Source organism: Pelobates fuscus, chromosome 3, assembly GCF_036172605.1.
Source record: "Pelobates fuscus isolate aPelFus1 chromosome 3, aPelFus1.pri, whole genome shotgun sequence".
Taxonomy (NCBI): Eukaryota; Metazoa; Chordata; class Amphibia; order Anura; family Pelobatidae; genus Pelobates; species Pelobates fuscus.
In genome coordinates, this window is record NC_086319.1 from 273,596,731 (window position 1) to 273,610,252 (window position 13,522).

Genomic DNA, 13,522 nt, shown 5'->3' on the forward strand with positions numbered 1-13,522 from the left:
TTATTTTACATATATTACACATATAATATATGTATAATATATTTATTGGATTATTTTATTTATTCTTCTTTCCTTTTTAGGTGTCATGGGGACTACCTGACTGCCGGCAGCTCCCTAGATTTCTATTGCAGCCATGTGATCATGGTGGGGTGGCCGGACCTGCTGCAGGGGAACTGCTGGGGTCTCAGGTAGCCTACCCTGGACCAGGATTGCTAAGGGGCTCCTAGAAAAATGAAAGATAAAGAAATAGTAGATAATTGAGATTAACTGAAGATTGCAGGGATAATGAAGTCTAAAAACATATGGCAATGTTTGGCAACTGCATATGTATAATATCCATGTATGTATGTACATTTACTGCTGTAATGTATCTGCGAGTACAGTGAGTGTCTGCAAGTGTGTAAATGCATGCAGGCCTAAAGATAATGTCAGAAGTGGTTATGGTAAAGGGGTGTTTAAGGTTAAAAAGGGGTTAATGTCAGAGTTACTTTACACAGGATGTTTAGTGTTAAAGAGGATCTGTTACCATGTGGGAACTTTGCATTATTTGCAAAGACCCCCAATGGTGACATCGCCGGTGGCCGGAGGCAGGCAAAGGTGAGTTTAACTTACCCGAACCTGTCCCTTGTGGGCGCCGCTCTTGTCTTCCGGTTCCTCCTCTTCTGCTCATGGCACTCCAGCTACAAGGAGCTGACATCACAGCTGTACTCTTGCACAAGCGCGAGAGTACAGCATTGAGGTCTATGGAGGCGAGATCCTCCGTAAAAAGAGCTAATTTCCCTGCAGCCAGGGTCGGCCTTAGGGGTGTGCGGCCGCACAGGGCGCCATGGACCAGGGGGCGCCCTGTGGCCGACACAGCTCGCACATGGCCGGAGTGCAGGGGAGCTAAAACAGGTACGCGGTGGAGGATTAATTATTCTCCACCCGGGTCTATTAAAAAAAAATTTATCGAGGCAGCGGGGGCGGGGCTTAACGAGTGGCAGGGGAAGGGCTTATCGCGAAGCTGCACAGGAAGAGGTAAGGAGTCACTGCTTCCCCATCAACCAACTGCATCCACTGGAAAGAGGTAAGTGTGTGTGACTGTTTGCCTGTTTGTGTGTGTGTATCTGTGTGTGTGTGTGTGTGACTGCCTGCCTGTATGTGTGACTGTCTATCTGTGTGTGTGTGTGTGTGTATAACTGTCTGCCTGTGTTTGTCTGTGTGTGTGTGACTCTAATTGTGTGTGTCGCTGTAGCTGTGCCGTTGTGTGTGCCTGTGCCTGTATGTGTGACTGCCTTTAACTGAGTGTGTGTGTGTGTGTGTACATGCCTGTAACTGAGTTTAGATTTCCCCCACCCCTTTCTGTCAAGGCCGCACTTTGACTGACAGATGCTCACTCACTAATAGACGCACACTCACTGACAGACACACACTGTCATATACACTGACAAACAATGACACACACTCTCCTTGACAGAATGTCAGGATCGGGACAGGGATCCAACACGCAGAGTACAAACAGGTGGTAAGTACGTATACCGGACCTTAGAATGGCCAGACTTAACGTAAGGAGTAAGTAGAGAATGGTCTAGGGACAAGCCGAGGTCGAGGGAACGAGAGGACAGGTAAGCGAGAGACAAGCCGAGTCAAAGGGTAACAGAGATAAACAGGGTAGTACAAACAAGCCGGGTCAGAACCAAAGAGACAACTAGAATACAAGAGCACTGAGTGACTAGACAGGCTAGAACCACGACAGGGCAATGAGCAGATGCCGAAAGCCTTACTTTATACCTTGATTCTAGAGGGTAATCACGCCCCCGACGAGTCCTGATTAGTGCTCGGGACTTGACTGACAGGTTGACCCGGGTTGGCGTCATGACGTCGACTACTGAGCGTCGCGTCATATAAGGAAGTGGATCCCTCGCGGTCGGCTTGTAAATGGCCGAGAGGACCGCGAGGAACGGAAGAAACAACCCCACTGGAAGGATAAACGTCTAAGTCTCTCACCTCCTCTGAGGTAGAGACTACAGGTACCCTGACAGTACCCCCCCTCTCAGAAACGCCCACCGGGCGGAAGGAACCGGGACGAGATGGAAAACGGGAGTGAAAAGCCCTGCGGAGGCGAGGAGCATGTACATCCTCCTGAGGTACCCAAGTCCTCTCCTCAGGACCATATCCCTTCCAGTCAATAAGATATTGTAACTTCCCCCGGGAGATTCGAGAATCGATGATGGAGTTGATTTCATACTCCTCCTGACCCTCAACCTGAACAGAGCGAGGAGAGGATATAGTGGAGGAAAATCTGTTACAGACTAGCGGTTTCAGTAAGGAAACATGAAAGGAGTTAGGAATGCGTAAGGCAGCTGGAAGAGCTAGGCGATACGCAACTGGGTTAATTCGAGTCAGAACCCTGTAAGGGCCAATGTAACGAGGAGCGAATTTCATAGAAGGAACCTTTAAACGAATGTTTCTTGTACTCAACCATACCCTATCACCTGGAACAAAAACCGGAGCCGCCCTTCTGTGCTTATCAGCGTGTTTCTTGAACAACATGGAATTATGTAGGAGAATTTGTCGAGTCTGATCCCACAACTTCCTCAAATTGGCAACATGAACATCAACCGACGGTACCCCTTGGGAAGGAGAAACCGAGGGAAGAATGGAAGGATGAAAGCCATAATTCATGAAGAAGGGGCTGGAACGAGTAGAATCACAAACGAGATTATTGTGTGCAAACTCCGCCCAAGGAATCAAACCGACCCAATCGTCCTGGTGTTCAGAAACAAAACAACGCAAATATTGTTCAATCTTTTGATTGGTACGTTCAGCAGCTCCGTTAGACTGAGGGTGATAGGCAGAAGAAAAATTCAATTTGATGCCTAGTTGAGAACAGAAGGATCTCCAAAAACGTGAAACAAATTGGGAACCTCTATCGGAAACAATTTCGGAAGGTATCCCATGTAAGCGAAAAATCTCTCTCGCGAATATCTCCGCCAATTCAGGAGAAGTCGGGAGTTTAGTTAAGGGCACGAAATGAGCCATCTTAGTAAACCTATCAACCACCGTGAGGATCACAGTCTGTTTTTTAGAAACAGGCAAATCTACAATGAAGTCCATAGCCAAACAGGACCATGGTCTCTCTGGAATGTTCAAGGGATGCAACAAACCACATGGAAGCGTATGAGGTTGCTTAGTCTTCATACAGACCTCACATGCTCCGATGAAATCCCTAATATCCTTCCGTAAAGAAGGCCACCAGAAATCTTTAGAGATCAAGGAACATGTCTTGCGAATACCCGGATGCCCAGCCGCCTTACTGTTGTGAAAACACTGTAAGAGTTCCAGTTGGAGTTCAGGGGGAACGAAATGCCTTGCCCCAGGAGTCTGTCTAGGCGCCAGATGCTGCAACTTCATGATCTGACCAAGCAACGGAGAGTGAATCTTGAGACTCGTGTTGGCGATAATATTGCACCTGGGTACTATAGAAGACAAAACCGGCTCAGATATCGCAGAAGGTTCATATTGGCGAGACAAAGCATCGGCTTTAGAATTCTTAGAACCAGGTCTATAAGTGAGCACGTAATTGAAATGCGTGAGGAATAAAGACCAACGAGCTTGCCTGGAGGACAAGCGCTTGGCCTCCCCAATATAGGACAAGTTCTTGTGGTCTGTCAAAATAGTAACAGGATGTAAGGTGCCCTCCAATAAATGTCTCCACTCCTTTAAAGCCATGATAACTGCTAGTAGTTCCCTGTCACCAATGTCATATCTGCTCTCAGGACCTGATAGTTTCTTGGAAAAAAAACCACATGGATGTAAGGGCTTATCCACACCTAACCTTTGGGGCAGGATAGCACCTATACCTGTCTCTGAGGCGTCTACCTCGAGTAGGAAAGGCAGAGTCGTATCAGGGTGAACTAAAATTGGTGCAGAAGCAAACAGTTCCTTGAGTGTTTTGAAGGCAAGAAGGGCTTCAGTAGACCAGTTCTTAGTGTCAGCCCCCTGTCTGGTCATATTGGTAATAGGAGCTATAATTGAAGAGTATCCCTTAATGAAGCGCCTATAATAGTTGGAGAATCCAATAAACCTCTGAATGGCCTTGAGGCCCCTGGGTAAAGGCCAATCTAAAATGGACTGGAGCTTATCCAGGTCCATCTTAAACCCTTCCCCAGAAATCACATAACCAAGAAAGTTTATCTGGGATTGGTCAAAGCTGCATTTCTCCAATTTGCAGTACAGGCCATGTTGAAGAAGCTTGCGCAGTACCCTTCTGACTTGTCTGTGGTGAGTCTCAATCTCTCTAGAGTGTATAAGTATATCATCCAGATATACAATAACGCAGTCATGTTGAAATTCCCTAAGAACTTCATTGATCAGGTCCTGAAATACTGCCGGTGCATTACAGAGACCAAAAGGCATTACTGTGTATTCATAGTGCCCATAACGGGTATTGAACGCCGTCATCCACTCGTGTCCCTGCTGAATTCTCACCAAGTTATACGCCCCTCTGAGATCTAACTTGGTGAAAATCTTGGAGCCTTTTAGACGATCAAAGAGCTCGGTAATCAAAGGAATTGGGTAGGCATTTCTAATGGTTATTTTGTTCAAACCTCGATAATCAATGCAAGGTCTTAGTGTACCATCCTTCTTCTTAACAAAAAAAAACCCAGCCCCGGCAGGAGAGGAGGATCTCCTAATGAATCCTTTTTCAAGGTTCTCACGAATATACTCCTCTAAGACTAAGTTCTCTTTAGTGGACAAAGGATATACATTACCCCGTGGAGGCATAGTACCAGGTAGTAGATTAATCTTACAATCAAAAGACCTGTGTGGAGGTAAAGTATCAGCATTCTTTTTGTCAAATACTGCCTTTAAATCCAGGTACAGGGGCGGTATTTGTACCTCTGTAGAGTAGGTAGAATTAATCGTTGTGTTAACTGCGCAAAGCGGTGACACTGTCCGTAAGCACCTGTCCTGACAACCCTGACCCCATGAGACTATCTCCCCTAGTTCCCAATCAATAATAGGGATATGTTTTTTTAACCAAGGATACCCCAGGACTATGGGAACAGAAGGAGACGAAATAAGCAATACAGATATGTCCTCCTCGTGTAAGATACCAACAGTTAATTTAACGGGTATGGTTTCACGAAAAATAACAGGCTCAACTAAAGGTCTACCATCTATGGCCTCAACGGCCAAAGGTGTTTCCCTTAACTGGGATGGGATAGCGTGTTTGGTAACAAAAACTTGGTCGATAAAGCTTTCAGCAGCTCCGGAATCTATCAATGCCATAGTTTCTAGTACTCCCTTCTCCCAAGTTAAAGAAACGGGTAGCAGAAGCCTGTGATCTTTATAATTATGATTAGAGGACAAAATAGTAACACCCAAGGCCTGTCCTCTAGAGAAACTTAGGTGCGAGCGTTTCCCGAGCGATTAGGACAATTTAGGCGTAAATGAACTCCACAGTACATACACAACCCCTCCCTTCTCCTGTACTGTCTCTCTTCTTCTGAGAGGCGAGTATTGCCTATCTGCATAGGTTCTGGAAAAAGTGAGGTTGTGGATTCAGAACTTTGAAATGAAGGAGCTAGTTTAAAGGAAGGTCTACGGTTTCTCTCTCGAGTGTTCTGCCTCTCTCTTAAACGTTCATCAATGCGAGAAATAAAAGAAATTAAATCCTCCAAATTTTCAGGAAGCTCTCTAGTAGCAACCTCGTCAAGGATTACGTCTGATAACCCGTTTAAAAATACATCTATATAAGCCTGTTCATTCCACTTAACTTCTGCCGCCAAGGACCTGAACTCTAGTGCATAATCCACAAGTGTTCGGTTATCTTGTCTAAGGCGCAACAGTAATCTAGCTGCATTGACCTTTCTACCTGGAGGGTCAAAAGTTCTTCTGAAAGCAGCTACAAAGGCATTATAATTATATACTAACGGATTATCATTTTCCCACAATGGATTGGCCCATCTCAGAGCTTTCTCAACAAGTAATGTGATAATAAATCCAACCTTCGCCCTATCTGTAGGATAGGAGCGGGGTTGTAATTCGAAATGGATACCTATTTGGTTTAAGAAACCACGACACTTCTCTGGAGAACCACCATAACGTACAGGTGGAGTAATACGGCGCAGAGGGAGCTGAGCAGGAAGAGCTCAGGTGAGTATGCCAGCCTTGGGGGGGCTCAAAAATGGCCAGCCAGCCAGCTCTTGAGCCCCCCAGGAAGCGAGGCAAGCAAGGGATCTGCCTGGGCGTTTGGGGGCGTTGTTTTTTTCCGCCCCGTGCAAAGTGCCGCCCAAGGCAGATGCCTTGTTTGCCTCACGATACACACGTCCCTGGTGCCTGTGTGTGTGTCTGTATACAGGCAACTTGGTGGGGGTGCGCCGTGTAGACTTTTCGCACAGGGCGCCTAATTGCCTAAGGCTGGCCCTGCCTGCAGTCATCACTGGATGAGAACTTCAAGAAAGGAGCACAGCCAGGTCTATCACAGGCTGAAACTGTGCCTTCAATCTCCTCTGATCACATTAAGATGGCGTGGGGGAAATTTGAGAAAATGTAGATAAGGGGATGGAAAGAAACACCGTTTTCTATAGATACTATATACTCTTTGCATTGTTTATGACACATTGAGGTGCTCTGTCACTGTGTCTATGCACACAATTGTTTATAACTGCAGCAATTTGCGTTTTAGAGACCTCACAGTAGGAATTGTATGCTGCCTTCTGCCTATCCAAACTCTTGTATGGAGTGTGGTCGATTGGTAGATGCATCCTAAACAAATCCCCACCTCAACTGAGGATCCATGTAGTGGTTATATCTTACCTTTCAAGAAAGGATTGAGCAGCATTGGATTTTTTTTCAGGAAAATAAACAGACAAATATGATGTTGGAGATTAGTTTAATGAGGGATGATTTAGGACAAAATGTCTTCCAAAGGGATAATTTTCTAACATATTTAATGAATAGGAGCTGTTCTTTAACCTCTAAACTTGTGCATTTGGTCTCACAGGAATTGCGATTTGTCTGAAAACTGAGTGATCGGCTAGTCATCCAAATTCTATAACTCTGAAATTCCATAATGATGTATCACAAAACAAACAAAACAGACACTGGACAAGCTGCTTCGTTTAATGATGCGAATTTCAGTTGATGGTGCCAAAATAGAGATAGTTAATGGGAAAAAAAAGTCGATTGATGGTTGGGAGACAGCCACTAAATCTAAGAAGTGACTAACGGAGTGGGAAAAGGGATGGAGCAATAAAAAAAAATAAAAAAAAAATCTATATTTAAATATGGATATATTATATGTTTCATAAATATATAATGTACAAATATAGATTTCACTGCTCCTTCTTTTTTCCCACACTGTTGGTAACTTCTTCTCACTGGCTGGCCCATCTTCACACCGTTTTGGTTCATCCAAATAATTTTCCTGAATTGATTGCATGAGTGAAATTTGTGCAAGTCAAAATGCCCTATGGACACATTTTGGACCTCCCAGAGTATAAAAACGTTTTCAGACAAACTGATTTGGCCACAACAAATTTGTTTTGCAATGCACAAGTCTATTAACCCCTGCATTCTTAAATTTTCACTCTCAATATATAACCTCTTTATCTTCTTCTCTAGTACTCCAATATATAACCTCTACATCTTCTACGCCAGAGTTTCCCAATTGGTGGAACCCTAGGGTTTCGCTAGAACATAATTGGGGTTCTGCGGCGATTTACCCATCAGGTGGCCCAAGCATTTAGAGCCACCCAATGGGTATCGCTAAACAGGGGTCCGGCCAGGAGCCACGGCCGTCTAAGACCACGACTGGGCCTCTATAGTATTGGATGATGGACATGAAGTCCTTAAAAGAGTGGTTCTAAACGCCGGAGGGCGGCATAGTACGCCCAGCCATCCTCCCGCCATCCTGGCCCTGAGCTGTCAGGCAGTCCCCCTGACACCTAAAAAGTTTTAAAAAATTAAATAAAATAATCAAATAAATATATTATACATGTATTATACATGTATAATATATTAAAAAAATAATTAAAGCATGTTATAATATATTATACATATATAAGGCACATATATGATTGGATCATAAGTGTACTTTGAGATATATATATCTCAAAATACACTTATAATGCAATATATTATAAAATGCTTTAATTATGTTATAATATATTATACATTTATAGAAAATAAAAGTGTGGAAGTGACATGCAGTCCTCAAGTGTGGGATGCAGTCCTCAAGTATGTGCTTTTATAATAAGTGTTTGCATTAAAATTAAGATTCCCTTTGCGAGAAATATTAAAGGATCACTATAGGGTCAGGAACACAAACATGACCCTAACATGTATTCTTGACACCACCATCTAGCCCCCCTGGGCCCCTCAGGCCTCCATAAATATAGCAAAATCTTACTGTTTTCAAGCCTGAAGCTGTAACTCTGCATGCTGTTTGCCTAAAAAGAAAACAAGCAGTCTGCTGACATCATCAGAAGTGGTGGCCTGATCCAATCACAGTGCTTCCCCATAGGATTGGCTGAGACTAACAAAGAGGCAGATCAGGGGCAGAGCCAACATGATTCAAACACAGACCTGACTAATCAGCATCTCCTCATAGAGATGAATTGAATCAATGAATCTCTATGAGGAAAGTTCAGTGTCTGCATGCAGAGGGAGGAGATACTGAATGTTTGGATGCATTTCAGGCAGCCATGACCCAGGAAGGATCTCTAACAGACATCTGAGGAGTGGCCAGTGAAGTTATCACTAGGCTGTAATGTAAACACTGCATTTTCTCTGAAAAGAAAATGACAGCAAAAAGCCTGAAGGTAATGATTCTACCAGAACAAATTCAATAAGCTGTAGTTGTTATGTTGACTATAGTGTCCCCTTAAGGTTAAAAAATATAGGTATGTCTTATCTAGTACTGTAATTTCTATGACTCTAAGCCAGGTGAGGAAGTGTTAGGTATATGTGCACAAATGTAGCAGAAAAAAAACAAAACAATTTATATGCACAGCTCCTGCAGCTTCTATATAACAATTGCTGTGTAAATGCTTCACTCGTACAGCTTCTGTACTTGAATACATTTATATGCACAATTCTTGCAGAAAACATCTCAGCATTTTAGCTAATGTAATCAGCTTGATTAAACCACTGTGGATTACATGACCTCTGTCCAAACCTAGAAAATACTGCATCAGCCAGGTTAAATCATGCTTTTTTATTTAAAATATTTTACTTTACAAATAATTTATTTACATAGTAATTCAGGTATGTACACACTGTTATATCTGGTAAAATATATTAGTGCAAAGCTGCAGCCTTCCTGTGATCCAACCAACTCATTTTAATATGACAATAATGTTAAAACATAGCTTCTTATTCTGAAATGAACACAAGTAAATATGTTTTAATGTATATGTAAACATTATGGAACTTGGTTATTTTAACTTTTATCTCTGCAAAATATGTGTATTTTATACTAGACTGGGGGCTGACATTCTCACCTGAGAATTTTTGGTGATAGAACATGATTTGAATTACAGCTGTATTCTGATTGGATGAAATCAATCAAGCATCCAATCAGAAAACAGCTCAATATAAAACATGTCTCCTTCCATTTTGTTTCTCCCTGCAGCTCATTGCATGCTTTCTCAAATTGAAGGCCTCCTTGCTAAAGTAAAATGCACAGCAGGTAACTTTCACAATGTTTACATTTTTACGTGAGACTTCTCCCCTTAAACAGGGGAGTTTGAATAGACGATGCATGTTGTATCAGAATCATTCATTTAAAGTGATTATCCATTCACTCTTTCCAATACTCACATATGGGTTTTATTTACTAAAGACTGAGTTATGGCACATCCAAGTTGCAAAGTTTAGCTGCATTGCACTCGTAATGAGGTAAACATGGCTGCTCTTTGTATCTGAGCAATGTGTCCCACACCATTCTGTCACATAGTGGGTTAAATATTGCCACCTTGCACAGTACATGTGGAAAAAACCCATACACAAAAGAAATGCATAGTGCGCGTATGTATACATCTACGTAAATAATTAATATATATATATTTAAATACATCTTAATTTGTAGATTTTATTATTCACAAACTTTGTGCCACCCTGTTTTTTCACACAGAATCTTCTTCGTGAATGTGATATATGAAGCCTCTTGTGGGGTTAATCTATTTTTTTATTCTGATATATTTGGCAGCACAATCACCTTATAGTGAGAAACCTAACAAGCGCTTCATAGTTTAATATTTGGAATGTAGGTTTCACAAGTCACTTGTAGTAATGTGCCTCTTTGTCCAGGCCATTAGCATGACATCATTCCAGCCACTAAACAATAAGCATTTTTTTGAAGTATGTATGGAACTGCACTCACTACCATCAGTCAGAGCCAGGGTGCTTACTGTACCGGAACCAAACACCAGATTCCCAGATTAGTAGAATAAAATAAAAGAGGTCCAGGCACTCCTTGGTTCAAGACAGGCACTTTATTGGAACCACAGATGGTTCTGTGGTTCCAATAAAGTACCTGTCTTGAACCAAGGAGTGCCTGGACCTCTTTTATTTTATTCTACTAAACAATAAGCAGACTTTGAATGTATTGTCTATATATTGTATATATATATATATAACTTTTATTTACCTTGCAATAAAAAACGGCCAAAGTTTCAGCTTGATTCAAGCTGAAATGTTGATCATTTTTTATTAGAAGGTAAATAAAAATTATATTTCATATACCGTAAGTCCTTGGAATGCTATCTTTTGCAATTTTTATATTCTTAGCTGACAAGCACTGGGCCCTACAGTAATTTCCTTGGTGGCTTGCAAGATTCTTTGTTTTATATATATATATATATATATATATATATATATGTCTCACGTGTAGGCGTTATTATTAAAGAGGACGATTCAGTCATATGAAAACATTAACAACAGGCATCCACTAAAGCTGAATGCACACAGCTTGTTAACATCATAAATTCCTACTCGTTCCGGGCACATGTGGCTTACATGGGTATTTTAATTAATAGTTTCAAAGTTTTGTTCTGTAGTACACACATACACATACAGATGCATTTCTTATAAATCAGTGAGTTAAATTTTCCTGACTCTGCAGGCATAATTATTATAATCAGAAAGCAGAGGCTTGGTACTGAGAAATGTAAAATGTATTGTGGGTTCCAGGTATTAATTTGTCTCTCTCATGTTGTCCCCAAGAGCCCAATAGAATTAGATAAATTAAGGATTGTCCACAAGTAGTAAAGTTACTCGTTATCACTCTGGCAAAATATTTTTGGGTTGCCATGGTGAAGCGATGTTTGTTCACCGTTAAGCTGCTCTCCCAGGGCCCAGTTTCTCGCGTTGGATAAGTTGTTCCATTGGGTTCCATAGAAACTACAGGAGGTCATAGGCCCCTGTTGCTGTGGGAGGGGGAGCAGTCCTTGCAGTGGAGCTGTAGTAATAAGGGGAACCTAAGTAGAGAAAAAAAAGGAAGGATGTAATTTGTTAAGCAAGACATAGTTAATAAGTAATTATAATCAATCATGAACATGTAATTAAAACTCATCATCATGGAAACAGCAAGAGAAGGTAACATTACATCATGCTCTGTGTGGCATACTTACATCAGGAAAGATGTCATTTCTAATTCCTGTTAGTGCTAAGCTACGCTTTTTGGTGCGTTGGGCTTGCAACTCCAAGACAGTGCTGAATTAAGTCAGCCCAAACAGGACCAGCTAATTGGTAGACCAGAAGTCAACAACCTATGGCTCATGAGGTGCCTTTGAACGGAATTCAAGGCTGACTATTTAAACAGGTTATGGAAGCACTTGAGGAGCCCTGTTATTGTCATGTACATAAATTGGATCCCATACCTCAAAAGGTGCAGGAAACACTCCAGTGTTATGAGTAAATAAATGTATAAAAAACACTGTGTGTTGTATGGGCTATTTGGAGTAGTGGTCCCACCTCTGTTCCACTAATATAAAGAGGTTACTTATTCTTAACCAGAAGTGTGCTCTTTTCCTCCCACATTAGATTATCAGTAGTGATGGTCTCCCAGCCAATTCCATGTTTCTCACAGATAAGCACTATGGGCCATAGCACGTGCAAAACAATTGCCACTCTGTGCTGGCAATGATTCTCATAGACAAACTTTGAAACCAATGCTTCTCTTTGAGAAACCTCACATCAACTTTGACCGAGCGATCAAAGCATGTAGAGAAGAGCAACTCTAGGAGCGCTATAAAAGGGCCAATTTTCCCTTAAATCAGCACTTTTGTAAAGTAAAAAGGGAACACTTTGTTAACCACTAAAGCATTTCAGCAAGCTTAAGTACTTAAGAGGTTTGGAGTGTTCCTTTAATAACCACTACCTTACAAGGAAGACTGCTATGGACTACTTTAGTAAAAAAAAATAATCTGATGTTATTGTATGTTTTTTCAGCATGTTTTTATTACAGCCACCACATGGAGACCTGACAATGTTTCAACCCATTTATGTTTTTGTCAAATAACCAGAAGGGTATAAACATTATGCATAAAAGCATGTTGAAAACATAAAAAGACATTGGATTTTGTTTATTGATTGATATCTGGAATTGCAGATGAACATCATCTCAAGTGCTTTTCTGAATACTAATTGGTTTTACAAAAACTAATGTCATTGGTGACTTTTAGCTCTCTAATATGTCCCCGTCCATTCTAGAAACAGCAGCACATGGAGAGACAAAATAATATAGCAATAGCCAGGTGCAAACCATACAAACACCCCCTCAAATGTTTCAAATATCCAAATATCTATAGAATATAGAATGCATACTATTTCAATCTCAAAAAACTAAATTTTATTATGTACAAAAAGTACCAAAGTAAAAACATACAAGAAAAATAAACACAATGACAGAAGCAAGGGCAAATACAAAAAAGCAATGATAAATTACCCAAAATAATTCCTTACAAGCCACAAGACAAAAATACGAGTCACCAAACCCCCCAACCTTTCGGCACCAACCTGCTTCCTTAACAAGGGTACCTTGGATAAAGGCAGCCAGTTGGTGCCGAAATGTTGGGGGGTTTGGTGACTCATGTTTCTGCCTTGTGGCTTGTAAGGAATTTTTTGGGGTAATTTACCATTGCTTTATTGTATTTGCCCTTGCTTCTGTCATTGTGTTTATTTTTCTTGTATGTTTTTACTTTGGTACTTTTTGTACATAATAAAATTAAGTTTTTTGAGATTGAAATAGTGTGCATTCTATATTCTATAGATACCCGTTCATTCTAGATCCATGTTGTGCCTAATCGTGTGATTTTAACGTAATTGTCTGTAAACCAGTATTTAACATAAAATTGTATTTAATTATTATCCTATAAGTTACATTAGTGGTTAAGCAATGGAGCTAATCACAAAAAAAATGAAAGCACACTCCAGATTAGAACACAAATCCACTGGATTTCCCCTAGGTTTACAAATTTGATACTTACTAAAAGGAAATCAAGGGTAATTTAGCTATTTATCACTAATCTGA

At 41.2% G+C, this 13,522-nt stretch overlaps 1 protein-coding gene across 1 annotated transcript in view; it reads right to left on the minus strand.

The window, feature by feature from the left end:
* Positions 1-10,895: 10,895 nt before the first annotated feature.
* The window catches only part of PAX8 (paired box 8), a 40,912-nt gene continuing 38,285 nt past the window's right edge, over positions 10,896-13,522 (minus strand). Inside the window, exon 13 of the mRNA XM_063445553.1 lies at positions 10,896-11,468. Within this exon, the coding sequence (XP_063301623.1) occupies positions 11,392-11,468 (77 nt within the window). The 3' untranslated portion in view covers positions 10,896-11,391. The remainder of the gene's footprint in view (positions 11,469-13,522) is intronic.